This window comes from Lactuca sativa, chromosome 8 (assembly GCF_002870075.4).
Source record: "Lactuca sativa cultivar Salinas chromosome 8, Lsat_Salinas_v11, whole genome shotgun sequence".
NCBI classification, from domain to species: Eukaryota; Viridiplantae; Streptophyta; class Magnoliopsida; order Asterales; family Asteraceae; genus Lactuca; species Lactuca sativa.
Window position 1 is genome coordinate 71,817,737 of NC_056630.2, and position 22,400 is coordinate 71,840,136.

The window sequence follows — 22,400 nt, forward strand, 5'->3', positions numbered from 1 at the left end:
TAATAATTGTTTTAAGATGTGATAATAAATAAGTCGTGGCAGTTGGTCCCCGGCAACTCAAACAACGCATTCAAACAAACCACCATGAAAAAGTTGAAAAATGTACTTCAGATATGCTTCCATCGCTCCAAATTTCTCCACCCCAGGTTTCATTACACAACCCTAATTCCATCAGCAACCCATCAAGAACTTGATCCGACCATAAGTTACATTAACTCCGTCTCCTCGAACCCATTATTTCATCTCTTGAATTCATGCAGAACTCTGCCCTCAGTCATGGAACTGCACTCCTTGCTCATAGTAAATGGCCACTCAACCCAACTCAATTCGCAAACCAAACTTGTTAGTTTATATGGTTCGCTTGGGGACACGAAAACCGCCCGCCTGGTGTTCGATCAAATGTCAAACCCAGATATGTTCTCATGTAAAGTAATGATCAGATGGTATTTCCTAAACGATCTACACCTTGAAACTATCATGTTCTACAGGTGTATGACGAAATGCCTCAAAGAACATGACAATGCTGTCTTTTCGATTGTAGTCAAGGCATGTACAAAGCTGCGAGATATTAATGAAGGAAAAAAAGTTCATTGTCATATTGTGAAAGCAGGAAACCCTGATGGTTTTGTTTTGACTAGTCTTGTAGATATGTACGCCAAATGTGGTCAAATTAACTGTTCAAGAAGAGTTTTTGATGATATTATTGATAAAGATGTTGTTTCTTGGACTTCTATGATAGTTTCTTATGTGCAAAATGGTTGCCCTGAAGAAGCTTTCATGGTGTTCAATAGAATGAGAAGTGATTTAATTCAAGGCAATCAACATACATTTGGTAGCATCATTTCGGCTTGTACAAAGTTAAGAGCTTTACATCAAGGAAAATGGGTTCATGGGTATGCTATAAAGAGTGGAATTGGTCTCAATTCACATATGGTAAGTTCTCTTGTAGACATGTATGTGAAATGTGGTGCAATTCTTGATGCTCGATCTTTATTGAACGAGCATCAAGAAGCCATGACTGGCTGTCCAAGTGTCGATCTTGTCACTTGGACATCTATGATTGTTGGGTACACGCAAAACGGTTACCCGAATGAAGCAATTGCATTGTTTACAGACAAAAATTGGATTGATATTTTACCAAATTCGGTCACAATTGCAAGTGTGATTTCTGCGTGTTCACAATTGGGTGATTCGAAATTAGGTAAAGTGATACATTCTTTAGGGGTTAAGTTAGGGTTAGAAGATGGTAATGTGAGAAATGCTCTTGTGGACATGTATGCAAAATGTGAGATGATTAAAGAAGCTCGTTATTTATTCGATACTATTTCAAACAAAGATTTAGTGTCATGGAATTCGATTATAAACGGGTATGCCAAAATTGGTTGTACTTATGAAGTTACAAGATTATTTAATCAAATGAGATACGAAGGTTTTCATCCAGATGAAATTACTATGGTGTCACTACTTTCTTGTTTTGATCTTCATCTTGGTTCTTCTCTTCACGCTTACTCCATTAAAGGGTTCCTTTCCTTTGACAATGTTTATATTGGGACATCACTTGTCAACTTCTATGCCAAATTCGGAAAACTAAAAACCGCATGCCACGTGTTTGATAAAATGCCTCAGAGAAATACAGTTTCATGGAATGCTTTGATTAATGGGCATGGGATACAAGGCGATTGTAGTGGCTCCATGGAACTTTTCAATGACATGTTGAAGGAAAACTTGGATCCAACTGATGCAACATTTACATCGATTCTGTCAGCTTGTAGTCACACTGGAATGATTGAAGGATTGAAGTTTTTCGATTTGATTACAAAAGAATTCGAATTTGTTCCAAAAATGAAGCACTATGGGTGTTTGGTGGACTTGTTGGCTCGTTATGGAAACCTTGAAGAAGCATTTAACTTCATCAAGAAAATGCCTGTTAGACCTGATGTCACCTTGTTGGGATCATTTCTCCATGGATGTAGTATGCACTCGAGGTTTGACCTTGGTGAAGCTGTGATGACGTGGATGTTTGACCAAAATCCAATTGATGCTTCATATTATATCCTCATTTCAAATTTATACGCTTCAGATGGAAGATGGAATCAAGTTTTAAAGTTACGCGAGTTGATGAACATGAAAAAGATAAAGAAATCGCCTGGATGCAGTGTAAATTTATCTGGTTTGAATCATGCTACACCCTTGAAGCTTTCTGAGACCCGTGGTTTTCATCTTTGACCTCACATCTTCAAATTGTTTCCAATCTTGCCCTTCGGCTGATATATTAGACAACAAAGTGTAGTAACCCGTGTCATCAATTTTTTCAAGATTTTCTTGAATTCGGTTCATTATGTCTAGTCTTCTATGAATCCGGCACCCGTTTAGCAAAGAACCCCATACACCGGAATTGGGTGGAAACGGAATGGAATTGATGATTCCATACGCGTCATCAAGATGACCCGCCCGACTTAAAAGATCAATCAAGCAAGAATAATGTTCCAAATTCGGTTCAACTCCAAAATCTTTCATGGATTCAAAATAAAACTTGCCCTTTTCGACATATCCCGCATGACTACAAGCAGACAGCATGTTCATGAATGTGATTCCATTCGGTCTCATCTTTGACTTTATCATTTCATCAAAAACCGAGATAGCAAAGTCAACATATCCATGCATACCATAAGCATCAATCATGGCACTCCATGACACAACACTTTTGTCTGACATCATGTCAAAAACACGTTGAGCCATGAAAAGGTCACCACATTTTGCATACATGTCAACTAGAGCTGTATCTATATATGTATCTATATATCTATCAACATTTGTAATGAGCTTATGATGAATACATTTTCCCTTTTTGAGATGCCTCAAATCTGAACAGGTTTGAATCGCGTTCAAGAAAGTCACCTCATCCATTTCTAGACCTTCCAAGAACATATGGTCAAAAAGATTCATGGCCTCGATTAATTTGCCATTATAAGAAAAACCCCAAATCATAGAGTTCCATGTCACAACACTTTTATGATCCATGTTGTTGAATATGTTATATGCTATATTCACAAAACCACATTTAGCATACATGTCAATGAGCGAATTGTGGACAAATTCATTCAAAATCCCGGTTTTAGTAGCATACCCATGAATCTGAGTTGCATGATTAAAGTAATTTAAGTTACCACAAGCGGATACAACACTTGCTATAGTGAATTCATCTGGTGACATTTTGCATGACATCATTTGTTTAAAAAGATCTAATGCATGGTCAAACATTCCATCACGAGTGTAACCTGATATAACCATATTCCATGAAACTAGATGTCTGTTTTTAGCTGTATCGAAAATCTTGTGGCAAGAAGTCAACTTTCCACAATTGGCATACAAATCGATCAGTGATGATTCAAGAATGTTGTTATCAGGGTCGAGGTGTTTTCTAATAACAAAACCATGAATTGACTTACCTTGTTTTAGTGAACTTAGTCTAGCACAAGAAGAAAGAATGCCCATCATTGTGATTGCATTTGGTTCTGTTTTAGATTCTTGCATTTTGTTAAAAACCTCCAATGCTTCTTGAAAGTAACCATTGTGATTGTAGCATGTGATCATGGATGTCCATGATGAAGTACAATGATTGGAAACACTGTTGAAAAGAGTCTCAGCAGTATACAGTTCTCCACATTTTCCATACATTGCAATCAAAGAGCTGATCAATGTGTTATTATCGTTGCTTTTGATGTTTCTTGTTATTGTATAGCTGTGAATTGATTTTGATTGTAGCCCTAAACCCAATTCACCACATGCTTCTGCTATACTAAGTAGAGTCACATAATCTGGTTCATGTCCATCTGTTACCATTTCGCGAAACAATTTCAACCCTTGAATTGCTTGACTGTTACGAACATGCATTGAAATGATGGAGCTCCAGGAGACAATATCTCTTTCAGGCATTTCGTCGAACACCTTACGTGCGTGACTCAAGTAGGATGCTTCTCCATACATGTTGAGCAATGAGGTTTGAACTACAGGATCTGATTCAAGTCCACTCTTGATTATCCTTCCATGAACAGTTTGGCCAACATCCAAATCACGAGAACCAGAACAAGCTCTTAAAACGGATGGGAATATGAAGCTGCTGATGAGGGTTAGTTCGTGCAACATATTGTAGTATAAATTAACAGCTTCTGTGAATAATCCGTACCAAACATAGCGCTTGATCAAAACACCATACATGAAAGAATCTGGTCTAGGAAAGGTTTGAAATACGAGTTTTGCAGAATCGAGAGGACCCATTTGGGCGTATGATTCAATAAGTTTAGTTGAAGCGAGATGGCTTCTGTGTTGGCCTGTGACAAGGAGATGAGCATGGAGTTGAGTGAGTGTTCTTGTGGTGTAGCAAGATCTGAATAAGGGCATGTACTGTGTCATTTTGGGTGTTCTTAAATCTTCGCAGAGAGACGCATGAATCTGGAATCAGATTTGTGGAATTTGGTTGATCTTTGGTACGTGAAAGATGATTCTGGAGGGCGAGTTCAACCAAAATCATATGGCATTTATAGTCACTTAAACAAGGAAATCTATAAAGATTTACGTGTACCCATTTTCGTTTTAATTTATATACCTTTTATTTTTACAAGGAAATCTATAAGGATGTATTTGATTGGATAAAATCGTAATGTCGAAAAAATAAAATGGATATATGGAAGTGATCAAGCAAACTAAAAGCAACTTATAATATACTAGTTTATAAATGGAACCATTGTTATAAAATTAATTCAATTTTCATAACAAAAATTCATAATTATTAATCAATTATTTTAAATAAATTATTAATTAATAAGATATACCAAAATTTTAAAATTAGTTATAACTTCAAATTTAACATATAACTAAAAGAGTCAAAATTTAAAATCTATTAGTTAAAACTTTAACCTCATTAATTGTGATAGTGATTTTCCTAATATAAATCTTTGACACATAACATAATTTTAATGTGAAATTATATTAAAGTGACACATGACAAAAAAGATTAAAACTATTCTTTTATTAGCATATGAATTATTACTATTATTATTATGTGAAAAAATTGTCTAAATAAATTAATGTTTGTCGAAATAAATTAATGTTTATATGGATTTTTATATTATATATAAATACAATATATAGTTGCAACTCTAGTATGCATATTATTTAATTATAATTTAAGATTTCTAATCAGTTAATCGGAAGCACTAATTTTATTGCATTTTTATCTGTGATTTTTTTTTTTCAAACCCCTACATTTTATACATTTCACAAGTGGGACCTGCGAAATTAGTGTGCTGTTTATGAAAAAAAAAAAAAAAAAAAAAAAACCTTAATTTTTTAATTGTCTAAATTTTAGAAAAAGCTAATGGGAATTAACAAAGATAAAAAATTATATTTTCTAATTACTTATAAACACATTTAGATGGATGGATTGTTGATATTGAAGGTTGAAATTGTATCTTTTCTCTATCTTGCCAAATTCACAAATTCGAATTTGAAAAATCCAACATTCCACTTGTTAATCTTCAAGAACAAGAAGAAAAGAAAGCATCCTGGATCCAAGTACAAAAATATATACATTCTATCTATACGACTACAAGGCATGAGGGTTTTGGAGCAAGGCTCCAAGATCACATCAATGGATTACATCCAATCAAGCATCACCTCCAGCCCTCTCATCCTTTGGATCATATGGCACCTCGTGTCGTGGTCTATTGTACTTCTCACGCAGTTGCTTCACTGGAATAAAATCTCCAGCCGAATCCATACCATAAAATAAGAAGGATGCGTACGGATGATCAAACCTAGCCTGCATATAAACACCGACAAGACTGTCTCACGTCAAGTCAATCGGACAAAGAATGCAACTTTTTTTTGCAAAAGACGTAAATGCCCTTGTCATTCTCAAAATCCAAAATAGCCCTTGAAAGCTTTGTCTAGTCTAGTAAATTAATATATGAATACTTACCTTATCTGGTTCTTCTGGAGCCAGTAAATTTTCCTCTGGAACTAAGAAGATGGAAGAAACAAAAGTAAATACTAATATTTTAAGGCTAAAATTGGAATTTGGAATTTGGTTATGAAATTGTATGAGAAAAAATAAACTTACCATATGCTACCAATAGATTGGGGTCTTCATGTACATCAACCAAAATCTGCAAGAAAATGACCAAAGAAAAAATAAACCTACAATAGACTGATTATCATAGTTAAGAATTAAAGTAATCAACAAAATTTTTGACGAAAATTAGAAATTAAAGAGATTTTTGGTGAGACCTGATAATATGGCTGATCAGGACCACGAGTCAACTGGTCAACATTTGCAGTTTCCATCCATGATTTTGTTTCACAGCACACTGGATCCATTCCACAAACCACACCTCTGTATCCTTTTATCACCAAAATCACAAAATAAACATCATCAACACCTTTTATATATTTCAAACTATAATTAATGTCTTAATAACAAAAAGAAACTGAAAAAAAAACATATACCAAATTTTTTGTGTCTGACTTTCTGGCCTAAACGAAATTCAAATTGAGCATTTTGAAAAGCTTGTGCTTTTATTGATGCAGCCAAAGAATCGGCCTCAAGTTTGGAAATTTGATCACGTAATTCAGCTGCCAATGAATAGTTTTCATTCTGAATTGCTTTCTGCAGGTCTGCTCTGCAGGAGAAAATATATAAACATAAAAAATGAAAAAGAATATTATTTAAAAAGATATACAAGGATGAAGCTATAAAAATATAATATTATATAAAAACTCACCGGAAGCGCAACAAGCTTAATCCCTTGTCTTGGGCTTCACTTTTTATGGATAATCCCCTCTTTGTTTCTTGTTGCTTAATCACTTCAGCTTCAACCTTATAGAAAATGTTACAACAGTAAGCCAATACACCCCCTGGATATTGAATGAAGATTAACAAAAGCATAGGAATCATATTCCTTCAAGAATCAGGTTTCCAATGGAATGAACCATTCCATTCCCTCCCTGATTCCAGCATACCAAACACTATCATAAACTATGTGCTAAATGAAACATTACAACCATAAGAGCTGAACTAGATTATCAAACCTCATTGAGCTTGTTTCTCAACTGTTTCGCAATATCATACTCCTCCAAATTCAATGCATACTACAAACAAGAGAAGGTGTAGAACTTGATAAGCAAATTAGAGATATCTCTATAAAATAACAATAATAATAATAATACAAAGAATGAAGTATGTGAAAAACCTGTACTCTAGTTGCCAAATCCAACTGGTAAAAGAATATGAGTATATCCTCATTGGCACTATCACTGTGCTCTAAACTCGCATCTGAACCCTGTTCACCTCCACCTTTAAAAAACCAACCTGCTTCAACCCTTGTATTTCTTTGTCCAGATATATCTGAAGGGCTTGTGAAAGGGTAATTTTGTACACATTGGTGTGAAAGGAATTTTTTTTCAGTCCCAAAGATTATGTGGTTTCTTTTCAGTCTCAAATGTCTCCTTGAAGCATTGGTAGATCCACACACACTACTGTTTGTGGATGCTGTAATGGTGGTTACTGACATTCTTTTGTATGAATTGAACACAGATGATGTTGACTTTTCCTTTGTTGAAGACAGATATGCTTTCTTTTCTACTGTTATGTATATGAACCTGATACCAATTTGTGTCATGATACTATGATTAGTATATTAATCAAAACAGGTAGCAAAGCAAATTAACAGATGATGCAGAAACTGAATACAAATGCAGCATTAGAGTACTAATATAGAGAGAAATTGACATTCAAGGTCGTAGTTTTTAGTGATTATAAGAAAGGAGAATCAATAATTCAGCATTAACTAAAACGATGGTTCTATAAACAGTCTATGGTCATATTTTTTCGTTTGTAATGAACATTAAATTCACGAACTTATATGCTAATTTGATGATTTCCACGGCTTTAGGGTTCACCATTCAGTGATAACTCTTTTCCTTCGTCAAAATACATGCACGCTCAATGAACCTCGGAATCAGATAATAATCAATTTGAAACAAAACTAAAGGAAACTGCGTCCAGTATAAAAGTAGAAAAAGATCCAAAATATACTGAACTTTTGAACAACGATAATTAGATAGGTGAAGAAATGAGATTACTTACAAGAAAAATCGGAAATCAACGTGAATATCGAATACCGCAGGATTTAATTTCTTGAACCCTAATTTGTTGAGGTTTGATTTGTGCTTCTGTTTCAGCCTCAGAATTTGACTGGTGTATATGGTGTTAGTTTTTCCTGTGCCTCAGAAGTCAGAACTCACTATCAACTGCCATAACTTTCAATTTGGAGAGCTGATTTTCCTCATAACAATTAATGACCACTACCTTTGGAGTAACTGTGACTTTTTGGACGTTACTTTTGCAAATTTACAGTTTCTTGATATCCATTTGCAGAGAAAAAAATATGTTACTTCATGATTTTTTTTTTCCTTATATGATATTCATGATTTTTTTTTTATGCAAAAATTATGTCATTTCATGTCGTTTTCATGAAAACTAAATACGTTTACACAATTTTGTTTGAATCTAATTTTGTTTAAATTTGAAAAACTTGTTATGTAAAAAGAATCAATTTCACAAAAAAAGTAAGTCAATATCTGTGGATAATATAAAAATTCATGAGGTGGGAGAACTGAAAAACACATTCGCAAAAGGAAGCAATTTCGAAATGCCATTTTGCAAAATAAGTGGTCCTTTGTGATAAAGGTTAAAAGTAAAGTTCTTTTGTGATATAGCCCTCCTATTATTTTATTTAACTATCTTTTAAGTAATATTAAGGGTTGTAAAAAGGGAAAATAACTTACCAGCATAATTATTTTTGTCGTTTTGTTTATATTTAGATAATTTTTTTTTTTATTTTTGTACATATTTGATCATTTAACTTTTTATATGTGTTTACATATTATCATTGTCACCAGATATAGCAGGTGACAATAATAATATGTGAACAAATTAACAAGTTAAATGGTTAAATGTATAATTCTTTTTTTAAAAAGTAGTCTAAATGTGAACAAAACGAAAAGTTAATTACTCTGATAAGTCATTTTTTCCACTTTTAATAACGATTTTATTTATCATATTTGTTTGAATTATTTTTTTTTTAAACTTTATTTTTAAAATATCCATAATTTCCTAAATATTAATTAAATATTGATCAATTTTAAACTTTACTTTTTAATTAATAAATATGTTTTTGTTTTGTGAAATATTTTATATTGCCTCTTATATATATATATTTTTTTCTTTTGTTTTAAAGCACATACAATATCTTTAAAGTAAATAGTATCTAACAATAAAAGTAAATAAATATAATATGTAACAATAAATATGGAAGGTCTTTTAAAAAAAATAAAAAGAAACTACTATTTAGCAAATAAAAAAACAAAAAGAAAAATCTATATAATGTAAATGTTTTAAAATTATTCCAACTTTTTAATTAGAAGTTTATAATCTTCCAATTTTTTTAATACAGTGTTTGAAACTAGTATTTAACGAAAGAATTTTAAAATGTTTTAAAAAATATTAAATTGCCATACAAAATCTGTAAAACACTTTAAAAATGTTTTAAAAGAAAGTTTATAAATAAATATACGAAAGTTATAAAAAATTTTGTATGAAAAAAAAAATAAAAATAAATAAATAAAAACAAGTTCAAAACTTGTAAGAAAACTTTAAAACATTTATAAAATATTTGGTTTAAAAGCACTTGTAACAAACTTATATGAAAGTAAAAAAAAAATTATAATCAAGGTTTAAAACATAGTATTAGAAAAACCTATATGAAAAAAAAAATATCATAAAAATGTTGTAAGAAATTATAAAAAAATCTTCAGAAATTTGTTAAAAAGAAAAAAAAAAAAATTGTTCACATTTAGACAACTTTCTTATTTTGTATACATTTGACCATTTAACTTGTTAAATGTATTTGCATATTACCATTGTCACCTGCTATAACCTTATAGTTATTATTAGTTGATCTATAACCTTAAAATTTTAAAATCACTTAAAAATGTTACAAGTTTCTCTTGAAATGTGTGTCACACAGGACACCATGTTCTTGCTTCGGTTCTACATTATTGCATCTAGCTTCATTTTCTCTAATGTCAACAAGGGTCAGATTATTCCAGATCTTATTTTTTTATTATACTCATGGCGTTCTCATTTATAGAAGTAAAATAATTAGTTCACAAACATATTTGCATGTTTCTACAAATACAGGCAACATACTTTATCTTTTACCCATAAAAGCAACCAACTTTATTTATAAAAAATATTTATAACTTGGTTGCTATAATGGATATAGTTTAAGCAGCAATTTGCGCAAAAAAAAACAAATCAAGTATAATATAGTCAAGGTAAAGAAAATCAACAACATTACTATTAAAATTTATTCAACATGATTATCAGTCAGTCCAAACAATAAACAAATTTCACAAGAACAATATCTAAAGTGTTGAAAACTTTACAGGAGGAAATAAAATACATCACAACTCGCATCTATAAATAGAAGGAAACTTGAATAAATAAAATGGAAACTTTACAGTTGTGTCACAGATTTGAATCACAGCCTTGTGAAACTGAAGAAGAGCCTTGGTGTACTTTTTGCTCAAATTTGCATAAAAATGTGTTGTCTCATGTCTAAGGTCGTTGGTATACATATTTTGTTCTTGGATCCACAATAAGCCCTTTTCCTCCATTCACTTCCAAATCATGCCTACATCACAAAACATTTACTAAATGTAAGAGACATGACTTAATCTGGTAAGTTACTTAATATAGAAAGAACGACTTAACAGAAAAAGTAAGGATTAAGGATTAAGACTCAACTGGAAGACAAAGTCAGGAATTGTTAGCTGTTCACGAGGAACATATCTGAAAAGCTGAAGAAGTCGATCAACATATACAGCCTTTTTCCACACCTGCAAATCAATATCAATATAAACTATCTATATATATTATAAAATGTAGCAAATTTTATAAAAGGTGAGAAATTTCAAGATAATTACGTACCATGCCATCGACTAATAGTTGCAATGCAAGTATGGCAGCCTTGAGTCCAAAGGTCGGGTGGAGGATGTATATTGCCTGCATAAGTGAGTCAAACAATTACTCCCTAATTTAATGAAAGCAGCCTTTTTGTATATTTTGCTATTTATAAATAAATAGTCAAAGTCAAACATTGAATTTTTCTTTGTCTTACATGAAGATTGCGCTGGCTTTTCCTACCAAGTATTTGCTGCAATTTCCTCATAAATCCCAAATCTGGCTGCCTGTTATGTTAATTCCACAAAATCATATTTACAAAGTAGAAAAAAAAAATCCAACATACTCTATTTCTAATACATATTTAGCTCAATATTACAGATATAAAGTAATGACAACTTACACTTGTAGAGATGCAGCAGAGTGGAAGTAAACAATGCTATAAGGTTTTTGTATCAAGGGTTCAAACTCCTGATAATTTTAACAATTTCAAACAATGATCATATACTTTCACTCCAAAAATGTCAGAATAATTGTAATAAAACATGTGTCAAGAATTGTATTTTACCTTTACTACATAAAGAACAAATCTTTCAAGATCAAGACAACGAAGGAGAAAATGTGCTCCAACTACAACCATTACTGGTCTGCCTTCACTATCTACCCCTCCCCTGTATCTGAAACATGAGTATACAGTGTAAGCACCATATTATTTAGTCTAATTAAATTTAAAACACAAGAACTACTTACAGAATCTTCATTTCTGCTATTTCAGAAAGATTAAGAGAATTGGCTTTAGCAAGATATCTAGAATGTAACGAATATTCTTCAGCAGCAGAAAGTTTTGGGCCTCCAAGATCACCAAACCCTAACATTTTCGCAAAATTAAATCCATTTTGTGCTCGAGCAGTTCTTTCCCATTGTTCCTTACGCCTTTGATCAGGATCTTTAATTATAGACATAAAAGCAGGATCTAAATATGCTTCCAAATGCGAAGAGTTCCTGTCAAGAATCAAACAAAATGAAGTGGGACCCACGAAACCTAAAAAGATTAAAATGGCATTTTTTTGTAATTAATTAACTGAGATTTAAAGGTCACTAACCTTCTAGCCATTACAAGATCACTAACAGGAACATCTAGTGAGGCTCGTTGAGGTTTAGGGCTACTACTTTTCTTGAGATTTGGTAATGGTTTTATTCTGATTTTTCTTTCATCTATTACTGTTTCACCATTTTCATCTCCAACATCAGCAGGAAGCTTTGAAATTGCAATCTCTTCTTCCTTTTTGTCACGAGGAAAGTAGAGTGGAAGTAGTCTGCATTTTTGTAAAGAAAATAAAGGTGTAGGCATGTGTATATACTTATAAATGTCATATAGGAAAAACAAAAACATAAAATCCATGACTTTACCTTTTATATATTTCAGTATCATTTGTTGTTGTTAAACAAAAGACAACACCTGTAATTTTATCCTTTTGTTTCTCAAGTAATCGGCGAACAGTTCCTGATAGAAAATAAGGGTCAGTAAATTTCCTACACACACACACAGTGAGGGTATTTTTGTCATTTTGTAAACAAGTAAAGAGCTGGAATTGTTACTTATTGCCACATGGGCTGCTGGTTCTCGTGGATAATTTTTGGCTTCTGTGTATATACACCCCATAGCAATGCTACATTTAAAGATTCCAAGGGATAATAAGCTCAAGTATATTACATAAAAATAAATATAATAAATGATTGTAAAATTTAGCCTATGGATTTGAAACAACCTTTGGAGTCCATTTTCAATGAGGAGTTCTAAACAAGCACGATAGCAGTGACTCAAAGCATTTTCTGCTGCAGTATGATATTTTACAGCATACTTAGGCCCAACTGTATGTATAACCCTCCTGCAATATAAACATAACAGAAAATGAAATCAGAACATATGAAAATAATAAAGCAAACAATTTTCACAAAAACTCACCTTGCAGGAAGATCATATGCATTAGTAACTTTTGCCATCCCTGTTCTACAGCCACCCTGTGAAGCAAAAAATCGCATCACATCACATCTTCCAATTACCAAAATGCCCTTTCAAATCACACTATAACTATAAATAGAAAAGTTGTGTTACCAATGTTGCACATTCTTCAGCTAGACCAGGCCCAGCTGCAGCATGCAAACCAGGGCTGCATTGTGCTTCATCCAAATTCTGTAGAAAACTCAAAAGTTTGACCAATGAGGTGATAACAAACAAAAAAGGTCAACATTCATAAGAAACAAGTCAACAACTGCATACCTCATTTGTGGAATTGACAACAGCATCTACTTCAAGATTCCATGGGTTTCCTCTCCAAAGATAGATTTTTGAGTTAACTTCATGGTCAACAGGAAACCTTGAGACCTTTCCACTACTTTCAGCTCCAGAAGAAGAAGCCAAGGGATCAGGGAAGTTTGAATTTGGAAAATTGGGATCTTCAATTTCATAAGAATATCTAAAATCCCCATCACTCCATCTAGGAATTTGATCAAGAGTCACCACCACATCTCCGCTATCAGTAGGTTGTCCACCATGAGTCTGATCTGCCGCCATATGCCGGTACATTTGTTTTCTATAAAATCTCCACCACCCTCCTTTATCCTTCTCAACTCATACAAGTTCAAAAAACTGCCATTGACAAGTTTTTCAAGCCCCCAAAGACCTTCACAAAACCAGAAATTTGAACAAATTCTATCAATCTCAAAAACTTTACTCATGATATAATTTAGGGAAATTAGGGATTGGGCGAATGTCGAATTATATCAGAATCAATCAATTTGATGCGAATTTGAAAAGGGAATAAAAAAATTTCATCAAAGACAGAATCCTCAATCGCTAGCTATGGCAAAACTAATCGAATGAAAGCTCTATGATTTCGGCAAATTAACTAAATACGATGGAGTTTTGCATCATATCATAATCATACAAAAACTGAAAAACATCAAACAAACAAGCAGAAATTCAGAAACTTTTGAGATTATAGCAAGTGTATTGAACATATACGACGGATGTTCAGATGCAGGAACTGAAATTACGAAATTCATATACATACCTGCTAATCGGTGGAGAGATTTGGGGGTGTCTATCTAGAGAATAGAGATGGAGAGAGAGGATCACAATTATTGGTAAAACCTGGGTAGAGCTTGTGTCAAAATTACAAAAAGTTAATTTAAAAATAAAAATAAATACACCCGGAGCTTTCATTGTCTTTTTGTGTGGTTTCGACTGCGGCTTATGTATGTTGTAAGAATCACCCTCCATCTTTTTCTTTTTTTTTCCCTTTATGGTCCTTCTGTTAAATATTGAACAAATAAACCCTTAGGGATCATTGTATAAAACTTCATATTATAAAGAAATCTTATCTTATAAAGTTATAAATAAATTTATGTTACCGGTAATGGTATTATTAAATTATAACCCATGATTCCTTTTTAAGATGACTTAACTGAAATAATTTATGGTTGTTTGTCATGTCTAGGTGCTAGAAAAATCCATCGTTGTTTATTTTTGCTCAAATATGTTCCTACATATAAATGAAAAAATGAAAAAGGTGATAGGTTGTATTGACATTAATCTAAAGTTATTTTGGCACATTATATAATATTTTCTGTAATGGACAAACACACTGAACGTGTTTTTGAATCTACATATTTGTTCAACATGATGAACTCTCAATTACTTGGGAGAGAGACACATTTTCATCATAATTTGATAATATTAGGTCAAAGGTCTTTTGATTGTCACGTTATATAACTAACTTAAATAATTTGGAGTTTGTTATAAATGTTTTTTAAGAAAATATACTTCTTTGCATTTCTTCAACAAACTCACCGACTTTTTGCTTAAAAAAGAAAAAAAAATAAAAATAAAAAAGGTGATGCACTTAGTTACAAAATAAAGTGAAAAACACGATTTGTAGACCATAAACTTTATCAGGAACGATCCAAATATATTTGGGTCGGTGGCCCCTCAAAGATATATAGAATAAACAAATCATTTAAAAAAAATGAGAAACCTTAGAAAAATTCAACGTATTATTTTTTTTGTATCCGAAAAAACCATTATATAATTATTTTGTACAATAAAACCATTTTATTTTTTATCATACCTAAAATAATATTTCATAATCGAAAAACCCTTAATATTCGATTACCTAGCAATTTGGCATTAGAAAAACTCAAATTATTATCATCCGGTGCACAAAAGAACCCATCATTATATATTTTGTATGATAAAACCATTTTATTTTTTGATTTCGTACGATAAAACAATTTTATTTCTTGATTTTATACAATAAAACAAGTATCTTCCCCTTTATGCCCTAATATTTTTCTTCATAAATGATAATTGGTAGATTTTGCATTGATTCTACAAATGAAGTACATGTTAGACTACTTGATCCTAAAAAAAGTAAATGCCAATCTTGTTATGGTTTATGTGTTGATGTTGTACATGAATCAAATTCAAGTATATGTCATTGAAGTTGACACAATATGAAATGGTGGCCCCAATGGAGTTCATTAAGGAGATTGCAAATCCAACATTGATTGAAAATTGCAGTATTTATGGTATTCAACTTCGACCTTAGAATGAGAAATAACACTATGGTACTTGGATGTACGAGAGATGATGTTGTCACCTAGAAAGATAAAACATATGGATGTGGAACAACAAGAGTACCTTATATAAAGTTGGAGAGCAAGATCAAAAGTACCTTATATGTAACACACGATGTGTCTCATGGAATGAAAATATAGCTCATGAGGGTCGGTCATAGCAAAACCATTATGGTGGAAGAAGGAGATGACGACCGAAAGAATACCAAAAATAGAGAGAGAAAAATGTTAAAGAAGGAAGGGATATATTTTAGGAGGGTGGTTAACTAGGAAACCCTTAATATCATGATAATTAGTAAATGTCTAATTGATTCAATAAATAAAGTACATGTATGATTAGTGATGCATTAACTAAGAGTATGAACAGGCTAAAAATCTAAAGATATATTATGGCCTATGTCAGGTTATTTAGTTTCATTTGTGGAATAAATACATTTGTGGAATAAATAGAAAATTTATCAAGTACTTTCTCAAAAGAAAAATATAAGGCATAATGGGGAAAACAAAAGCTTTTCTTGCATAAAACTAGAACATAAAATAGTTTTATTGTACAAAATCATTACATAAATGGTTTTATTGTACAAATTGATACATAATGGTTTTTTTTTGTGCATTATAGGATGATATGTTATATATTTCTAAAGCCATAAATACCAAGTAAAGGTAACAGGCTATCATGGATTTGTCTGTTACAAAGAATTATATTAAGTATGATTAGAAAATAAAATGGTTTTATTGTACATAATAATAGCATAATGGTTTTTTCGAACATTAAGGGATAATATGATAGACTTTTTTACGGTTTTCTCTAGCAAAATCTACCAATTTAAATAAAATTACTCCTTTTAGCCTTTTTAGATGTAAATATCTTTAATAATAATATCAATTTGGTTGTTAAAATCATGATCTTTATATACTATGATTGTTTTTGGGTAGAATGATAAAAATGCTTGTAAGATCGATCGTAATATTTTTATTATTTAGTTTTTTAAATAATAATTTTATTTTGGGTTTAACTAAGTGACTACATATATATCCTACAAAACTTATTTTTAATGTTTTATTGTTAAACGATACATCAGAGATGTATTTTTTTTCATGTTTTAAACTATTTGTTGTTTGATTAAATGGTTAACAGATGAATGTATACGTATTTTTTATGTTTTAAATTGTCTTTTGTAGGATTTTACGATCACAATTTGATTTTATGATTATGATTTTACAAAGTGAAAACGATCATATATTAGATCCCGATCTTGACAAGTTTGGTACCTATTCGCTCATGAATTCTCACGAAACTAACAATCAACCGTTATCGAGTGTGCTCCCTTTCGCCTCCGCTCTCCAATTTTGTATCTAACTTTAGCCCTTAAACTATACTTTTATCACTTTTGTTTTCGAAAATATGGTTACAAACTATATAACCCATACAAATTTTGGGCTCGTTGATAAAGATATGCCATCATAGATTGTCGTTACTTTCTTTTTGACAAAGTGGGACCAATTCAACCCAAAACGTATGACCATCTTTCACTTTCTTTTTCTTTTGACTTGGTCCCACTTTGTCATTACTTTTGCTGGTCCCACCTTTTTCTAATATCCCAAGGTTTGGTATTGTCCCTTTACAAACCACTCTAATCATGTTTTTGTCATTCTTGACGAAGTCTAACTCCCTTCTACTCTGTATGGAATGAAGATAAATTTGTTGTTTAACTTCCTTGGCTGTGCTAAAAGTCTGGTGGATGTAAAATGAATATTTGACAACAGCTGCTTCATTCTTATGTGCTCTTTGTAAATCTCTTATCTTCTTCCTTTTTTTACTAGCTTCACCCTCATCTGATGAAGATGTAGATACAAATTCTTCAGTGTCTATAACCTCTAATTCTTCATCACCTTCTATTACTTCATCTCGATCATCAGGAAAACTTCCAACCCACTCCACTTCTTTGTCAATGTTGAGGTGAAAGTTCTTCATATCAACCTCTGGATCATCTAACAAATTATCTTCATCAACTATGTAATCACTATCTTGACTGTCTTCACTATCTTCATTGTCATCACTATCATGACTGTCTTTACTAGCTTGACTGTCTTCACCTGCTTTTTCACTATTTGGTTCATCTTGTTCCATAGTAGTCCCACCAAAAGGTTCACACCATTCAAATGTATCATCCCAACCATCAACATTAGGACATGTGCTTCCTATCATTGGTTCAGTCAAAGGGCTTTCAATTCTTGGTATATAGGCAGGGGTTGACTCAACTGTTTCACTCAATGTATTGTTCCAAGGTTGTTTCAGGTAATGTACTAGGGGGTTGGTCTTTAGTTTCTACATTCTCAAAAACAGGTGCTTCTTCACTAGGACAATCCCCTGAATTTGACCATGTCAATAACAAGCTTTTACGACAAAGGGACTCAGGAATTTCGTGTATCTTTATCTTTGCAAGGTTTGGGGACATTTGATACGTATGCAGCTTGGTTTCCCAAAACTCTGTATACACTTCTATCACCTTGTGTTCATAAACGTATGACCTAAAGTGGTTTATATCTTCGTCACAGCCCAAAGCATACAACCCAAAATCTAAATCCCAGGTTGGTCGTTTGAAATGATAGTAAATACTTTTACCTGGTTCCACACAATCAAGCAATTCCATTATCTCGTCCATATCATGCATCGAGAACAAGTCACTATCAATGCCATCAATATATTTCATCTTCCCCTTTATGTATTTGCGGCCTGGAAACTTCGTAAAAACTTCACCATAGTTCAATCGTATCGAGAACATAGATGGATTGTCAGCTGCGAACCCAAAAAATAAATAATAAAATTACATTTTAGGAACGTATAATGGATGATCAACTGAAAATGTAGAAAATTTTACCGTATGAGCTTTGGAGATCGTATTCCTCCCATTCTTGCCTAATCCTCCAGTTCACCATCGTAGAAAACTAGGGTTTTCTTGTGCAATGTTAAGGGTCGACGGAGGATGAAATGAGAAATGATCGGTTATCGAAGTCGCGCCATACTGGTTCATGTATACAAACCCTGAAAAGACGAAAATGCCCCTGCATGCAAGGCACGTGGGTAGCTTAAACGAAAGGATTTAACAGTTAACGTGCATAGGGACTAACCGTGCAAGATAAATAACAACGAGGGACTGCACGAGTTAAATTTTGGAAATAAGGACTAAACACGCTTTCTGGCATGTGCACGAGGGACCAACGGTGTAATTTACCCAACAATAAACTATGTTTAGTTAATATAAATTTAAGTGTTGTTTCTACTTTGAAATTATAATACATTTTTTTTTTCATTCGCATATATTATCAAAAGATCAAAGCGATGAATATACATACACTAATGTTTCTACTTAGTAATAAAATATTTGAAATTATTTATCAAAGTTGTACCTTTTGTGGTGGAATATCCTTATTGTATCCGTTTCCTATAAGCATCAACAACGTGCGAATTTCAAATAATGCACATGGCAGCAATTTTATTTTGCTTTAATGTAAAAAATTCTCATTTAGCTTATCACCATTTTGGAAATCCAATGCTAAAAGAATAAATTTGCTTTCTCCTTATTTAACTACACATTTTAATCTTACTTTGCTAAAAAAGCAATTTCCTCTAACACGATTACTTTTATCATCAAACAACTCTCGTTATATCTTGAAATAAATAACAAACTCAACATCTACGCTTCATCTTCTTGAGTCTTGACTGAGACAAAAAAAAATACAGCTTTTGTTTCATTGACATCAGTCTGAGTCCCAATCTAAAGCACACCAAACACAATACAACCTGTTCCACTCAATCCATTTGTCGATTCAAATTCTTCAAAACTTCATGAATCTCTTCTATTTTATAATTCGTTTTCTCATCCACAACAAATTCATTAACCACACCACCGACCTCAATCGAGCTACACCCAGGTACTTTATCGACCCCACGGGCTCTCATCATCTTTCTAGTCTTTTGCAAGCTATCAACATCATTAGTACTTGAATACAAATTAGACATAATTACATAAACGCCACTATCATTTTCCAATTCCATCAATCTCTCAGCTGCCATTTTTGCAAACTCAATCTCTTTATGACTCTCACAAGCACTTAAGAAAGCTCGCCAAGCCACTGCTATTTCTTTAGGGCTACAAGAATTTGGGATTTTATTAATTATGTCTTTTGCTTCTTTAAATAAACCAGCTCTTGCAAGAAGATCGATTATGCAAATGTAGTGTTCTGTTTTTGGGTTGATGTTGTATTCCTTGCACATTTTGTTGAAAAACTTTAGACCTTCGTGTTCCATGCCTGAATAGCTACAAGCAGTGAAAATGGCAATGAAGGTGACATCATCTGGTTGAATTTTAGTCGATTCCATTTGTGAAAAGAGTTTAATTGCACGTAATCCTTCCCCATGAATTGCTAATCCTGAAATCATAACATTCCAGCAAATTGTATCTCTCTCAGGCATTTCATCGAACAGTTTGTGTGCAACATCGAGCTTCCCACATTTGCAATACATGTCCATCAATGCAGTAGCTAACTTCACACTAGGTCGTAATTTTATTGCGTCGATTCGTTTATGAATCCATATTCCAATTTCGAGAGTTCCTAGATGAGCACAAGCGCCAAGTATGCTCACGAATATAGCTTCATCAGGGATGATGCTGGTTGATTGCATTAATCTGAACATTTGTAAGCCCTCTTTGAAACAATTATTCTGAACGTATCCAGAAATTATAGAACCCCAAATCCCTCTATCTTTAATGGGTGCTTCATCGAATGCGACTCGAGCCAGCTCAATGTTGCCGGTTTTAGCATACCCAGAAATTAAAACAGTCCATGACACGACACAGTGAGTTGGCATTTCATCGAACACGTAACGTGTGGATTCCATGTTACCAAAGAGGGAGTACGTCATCATCAAAGTGTTACCAACAAAACTGTCGAACAAAAACCCTAATTGCAAACAATGCGCATGAACTAGCTCTCCAAGACGAAAACTTTCCATGTATGCACAAGCTTTTAAGATGTAAGGAAGTGTGTAATTGTCAGGATACATACCGTTTTCAAGCAGGCGTTTGTATAACTGAAACGACATGTTTAATTCGTTTCGAAGCAAACAAGCTTTGATCATGGTGTTGTATAAGCAATTAGAGGGTTGTTGAACGTGTTGTAGGATGTTTAAGCCGTGTGATAAGCTACCATGATGATGAGGTTGTGAACAGAAAGCTAATAACCTGCTTAAAGCATAGTGATTATCTCCGAGGCCACATGTGATTGCTTGACCATGCACTTGCTTTAGTTGCTTCATGTTCTTGCATTTTTCTAACAGCAAGAGGCATCTTCTGGTTGTTGTTGACATTAGCGATCACGATCTTCATTGAGCAAACACCTGCCACCGGCACTGATGAGTATACATTCAAGGGGTTTTAATTTTATTTATTAAAATAAATAGTATTGTGAGACAATGATGCATTCATAAAGTGGCTGAAATAAAAGAAAAATTAAAAAGTTAATAAGTACAAACGTATCATTGAAAATCTATATATTACAAAAAAATATATTTATAATATATTTTTTATGTCAAAAAAAGTGTTGATAAGATGGAAATAAATCACTCATTATACCACAAGATATATCATTGTTGTTAGAAAAAAATGATGTAATAGGTCAAATGTCCTCTAAAGCCTTGGGGTATACACGCATGAGAGTCTTGTGGTGATGAGCTGGAGCTTTGATCGTTGTCTCATGTGGTGTATACCACTAGAAACCACAACCAATCAACTCTCTTTTTCTCCGTTCTTCTCTTCTTCTTGTAGTGTGTACACCAACAATGGTGTGGTGGAGTTAGTTGGCGTGTCCTCCATACCCCATGGCCTAAGAGGGGGTTTATATTTTATAGTAGCAGAAAAGATGCAATTGGTTTCTTTTATGCATTTAAATTTGATTGTAACTTGTTAATCAATAATTACTACTAGTTTTCTATATTTTTTATCTAGTTTTTTTGAAAGAATTACTACTAGTTTTCTATTTTTTATTTATATAGTTGAAAATGGTTTTGTAATTTTTTGAACGGCAAGGTCGGTGGTTTTGTATATTAGATTCTTGATTAAAAAATTTGAACTATATATCAAGTTAAACTTTGTATTTTAGGCTTGGGGGGTGGGAGTGGCATTTGTTTGGCATTTGCATGACATGAGTGGCATACACCACCCCTCAAACATGACATGACAAAATGAGAAATTCAAATCACATGTTTGTGCCGATGAGAGAGGGGATACCTCAAACATGACATGACAAAATGAGAAATTCAAATCACATGTTTGTGCCGATGAGAGAGGGGATAGAGAGATGAGAGAGAATAAGCATGTTAGTGTTTATTTATTTTAAGTTTTTTTTATCAAGTTGACCTATCCCTCAAAGTGGCATGTCATGTATCTCTTGCAGCAAAAGTGATATGATAACATGGCATGACCACACCCACCCCTCAAAATGGCATGTCATATATCTCTTGTAGCAAAAATGATGTGACAACATGGCATGACGTGGCAACACCACTCCCTTCAGCCCTATTAAATTCAATTCCAACCACAAGAAAGGGATACAACTTAACCTATGTTTTGCGGACTAGCTAATCGCTAAAAAACCAGTTGGTAGATAATAGCTAACAAACTAGCTAATAAAAAATGACATTTGATAAAACTAACTAACTGATAAGCTAACTGAA

General features: G+C 32.8%; 6 protein-coding genes across 7 annotated transcripts; 1 reads left to right on the plus strand and 5 right to left on the minus strand.

Annotated features, from left to right (window-relative positions):
- The first annotated feature begins 276 nt into the window (after positions 1 to 276).
- On the plus strand, positions 277 to 2,104 carry LOC111913087 (pentatricopeptide repeat-containing protein At2g03380, mitochondrial). Its single transcript, XM_023908815.1, has 2 exons — positions 277 to 2,004; positions 2,081 to 2,104. Exons 1-2 carry the CDS (start codon positions 277 to 279, stop codon positions 2,102 to 2,104), a joined length of 1,752 nt encoding a protein of 583 aa, XP_023764583.1.
- On the minus strand, positions 1,338 to 4,687 carry LOC111913096 (putative pentatricopeptide repeat-containing protein At1g69350, mitochondrial). The gene has a single exon (XM_023908826.3). The coding sequence runs from the start codon at positions 4,411 to 4,413 to the stop codon at positions 2,164 to 2,166; it is 2,250 nt and encodes a 749-aa protein (XP_023764594.1). The 5' UTR covers positions 4,414 to 4,687; the 3' UTR covers positions 1,338 to 2,163.
- Positions 4,688 to 5,452: 765 nt separating this feature from the next.
- LOC111913094 (clp protease adapter protein ClpF, chloroplastic) lies at positions 5,453 to 8,355 on the minus strand. 2 transcript variants are annotated; one of them, XM_023908824.3, is made up of 9 exons: positions 8,147 to 8,355; positions 7,251 to 7,659; positions 7,090 to 7,149; positions 6,783 to 6,877; positions 6,508 to 6,680; positions 6,289 to 6,401; positions 6,122 to 6,167; positions 5,981 to 6,021; positions 5,453 to 5,821 (listed from the first exon to the last, which is right to left on the minus strand). In XM_023908824.3, the coding sequence occupies exons 2-9, from the start codon at positions 7,569 to 7,571 to the stop codon at positions 5,666 to 5,668; spliced, it is 1,005 nt and encodes a 334-aa protein (XP_023764592.1). In that variant the 5' UTR covers positions 7,572 to 7,659; positions 8,147 to 8,355; the 3' UTR covers positions 5,453 to 5,665. The 2 variants fall into 2 exon arrangements, with proteins under 2 accessions (XP_023764592.1, XP_023764593.1); XM_023908825.3 differs by lacking the exon at positions 8,147 to 8,355 and adding an exon at positions 7,960 to 8,096.
- A 2,044-nt stretch (positions 8,356 to 10,399) lies between these two features.
- LOC111913093 (uncharacterized) lies at positions 10,400 to 14,254 on the minus strand. Its single transcript, XM_023908822.3, has 15 exons — positions 14,101 to 14,254; positions 13,308 to 13,710; positions 13,143 to 13,220; positions 12,993 to 13,048; positions 12,796 to 12,915; positions 12,626 to 12,696; positions 12,437 to 12,530; positions 12,130 to 12,342; positions 11,777 to 12,028; positions 11,595 to 11,703; positions 11,430 to 11,497; positions 11,244 to 11,313; positions 11,054 to 11,128; positions 10,871 to 10,962; positions 10,400 to 10,757 (listed from the first exon to the last, which is right to left on the minus strand). Exons 2-15 carry the CDS (start codon positions 13,611 to 13,613, stop codon positions 10,682 to 10,684), a joined length of 1,680 nt encoding a protein of 559 aa, XP_023764590.1. The 5' UTR covers positions 13,614 to 13,710; positions 14,101 to 14,254; the 3' UTR covers positions 10,400 to 10,681.
- A 2,751-nt stretch (positions 14,255 to 17,005) lies between these two features.
- Positions 17,006 to 19,090, minus strand: LOC128127547 (uncharacterized). The gene is made up of 2 exons (XM_052766092.1): positions 18,547 to 19,090; positions 17,006 to 18,464 (listed from the first exon to the last, which is right to left on the minus strand). The coding sequence occupies exon 2, from the start codon at positions 17,871 to 17,873 to the stop codon at positions 17,127 to 17,129; it is 747 nt and encodes a 248-aa protein (XP_052622052.1). The 5' UTR covers positions 17,874 to 18,464; positions 18,547 to 19,090; the 3' UTR covers positions 17,006 to 17,126.
- A 69-nt stretch (positions 19,091 to 19,159) lies between these two features.
- Positions 19,160 to 21,521, minus strand: LOC111913086 (pentatricopeptide repeat-containing protein At5g66520). The gene is made up of 2 exons (XM_023908814.3): positions 21,301 to 21,521; positions 19,160 to 21,065 (listed from the first exon to the last, which is right to left on the minus strand). The coding sequence occupies exon 2, from the start codon at positions 21,033 to 21,035 to the stop codon at positions 19,479 to 19,481; it is 1,557 nt and encodes a 518-aa protein (XP_023764582.1). The 5' UTR covers positions 21,036 to 21,065; positions 21,301 to 21,521; the 3' UTR covers positions 19,160 to 19,478.
- Between the last annotated feature and the right edge of the window lie 879 nt (positions 21,522 to 22,400).

What these genes read in the sequence shown, in the direction of transcription:
- LOC111913087 (XM_023908815.1), top strand. Translation starts at nt 277, where the DNA reads ATGGAACTGCACTCCTTGCTCATAGTAAATGGCCACTCAACCCAACTC. An exon ending in GGTTTGACCTTGGTGAAGCT is followed by an intron (nt 2,005 to 2,080) that starts GTGATGACGTGG and finishes TATACGCTTCAG; the next exon opens with ATGGAAGATGGAATCAAGTT.
- LOC111913096 (XM_023908826.3), bottom strand. Translation starts at nt 4,413, where the DNA reads ATGACACAGTACATGCCCTTATTCAGATCTTGCTACACCACAAGAACA.
- LOC111913094 (XM_023908824.3), bottom strand. Translation starts at nt 7,571, where the DNA reads ATGTCAGTAACCACCATTACAGCATCCACAAACAGTAGTGTGTGTGGA. An exon ending in AGTCAGACACAAAAAATTTG is followed by an intron (nt 6,402 to 6,507) that starts GTATATGTTTTT and finishes TGGTGATAAAAG; the next exon opens with GATACAGAGGTGTGGTTTGT. An exon ending in CTGATCAGCCATATTATCAG is followed by an intron (nt 6,168 to 6,288) that starts GTCTCACCAAAA and finishes ATTTTCTTGCAG; the next exon opens with ATTTTGGTTGATGTACATGA.
- LOC111913093 (XM_023908822.3), bottom strand. Translation starts at nt 13,613, where the DNA reads ATGTACCGGCATATGGCGGCAGATCAGACTCATGGTGGACAACCTACT. An exon ending in GATACTGAAATATATAAAAG is followed by an intron (nt 12,343 to 12,436) that starts GTAAAGTCATGG and finishes ACAAAAATGCAG; the next exon opens with ACTACTTCCACTCTACTTTC. An exon ending in ATTCCTGACTTTGTCTTCCA is followed by an intron (nt 10,758 to 10,870) that starts GTTGAGTCTTAA and finishes TTTGTGATGTAG; the next exon opens with GCATGATTTGGAAGTGAATG.
- LOC128127547 (XM_052766092.1), bottom strand. Translation starts at nt 17,873, where the DNA reads ATGATAGGAAGCACATGTCCTAATGTTGATGGTTGGGATGATACATTT.
- LOC111913086 (XM_023908814.3), bottom strand. Translation starts at nt 21,035, where the DNA reads ATGTCAACAACAACCAGAAGATGCCTCTTGCTGTTAGAAAAATGCAAG.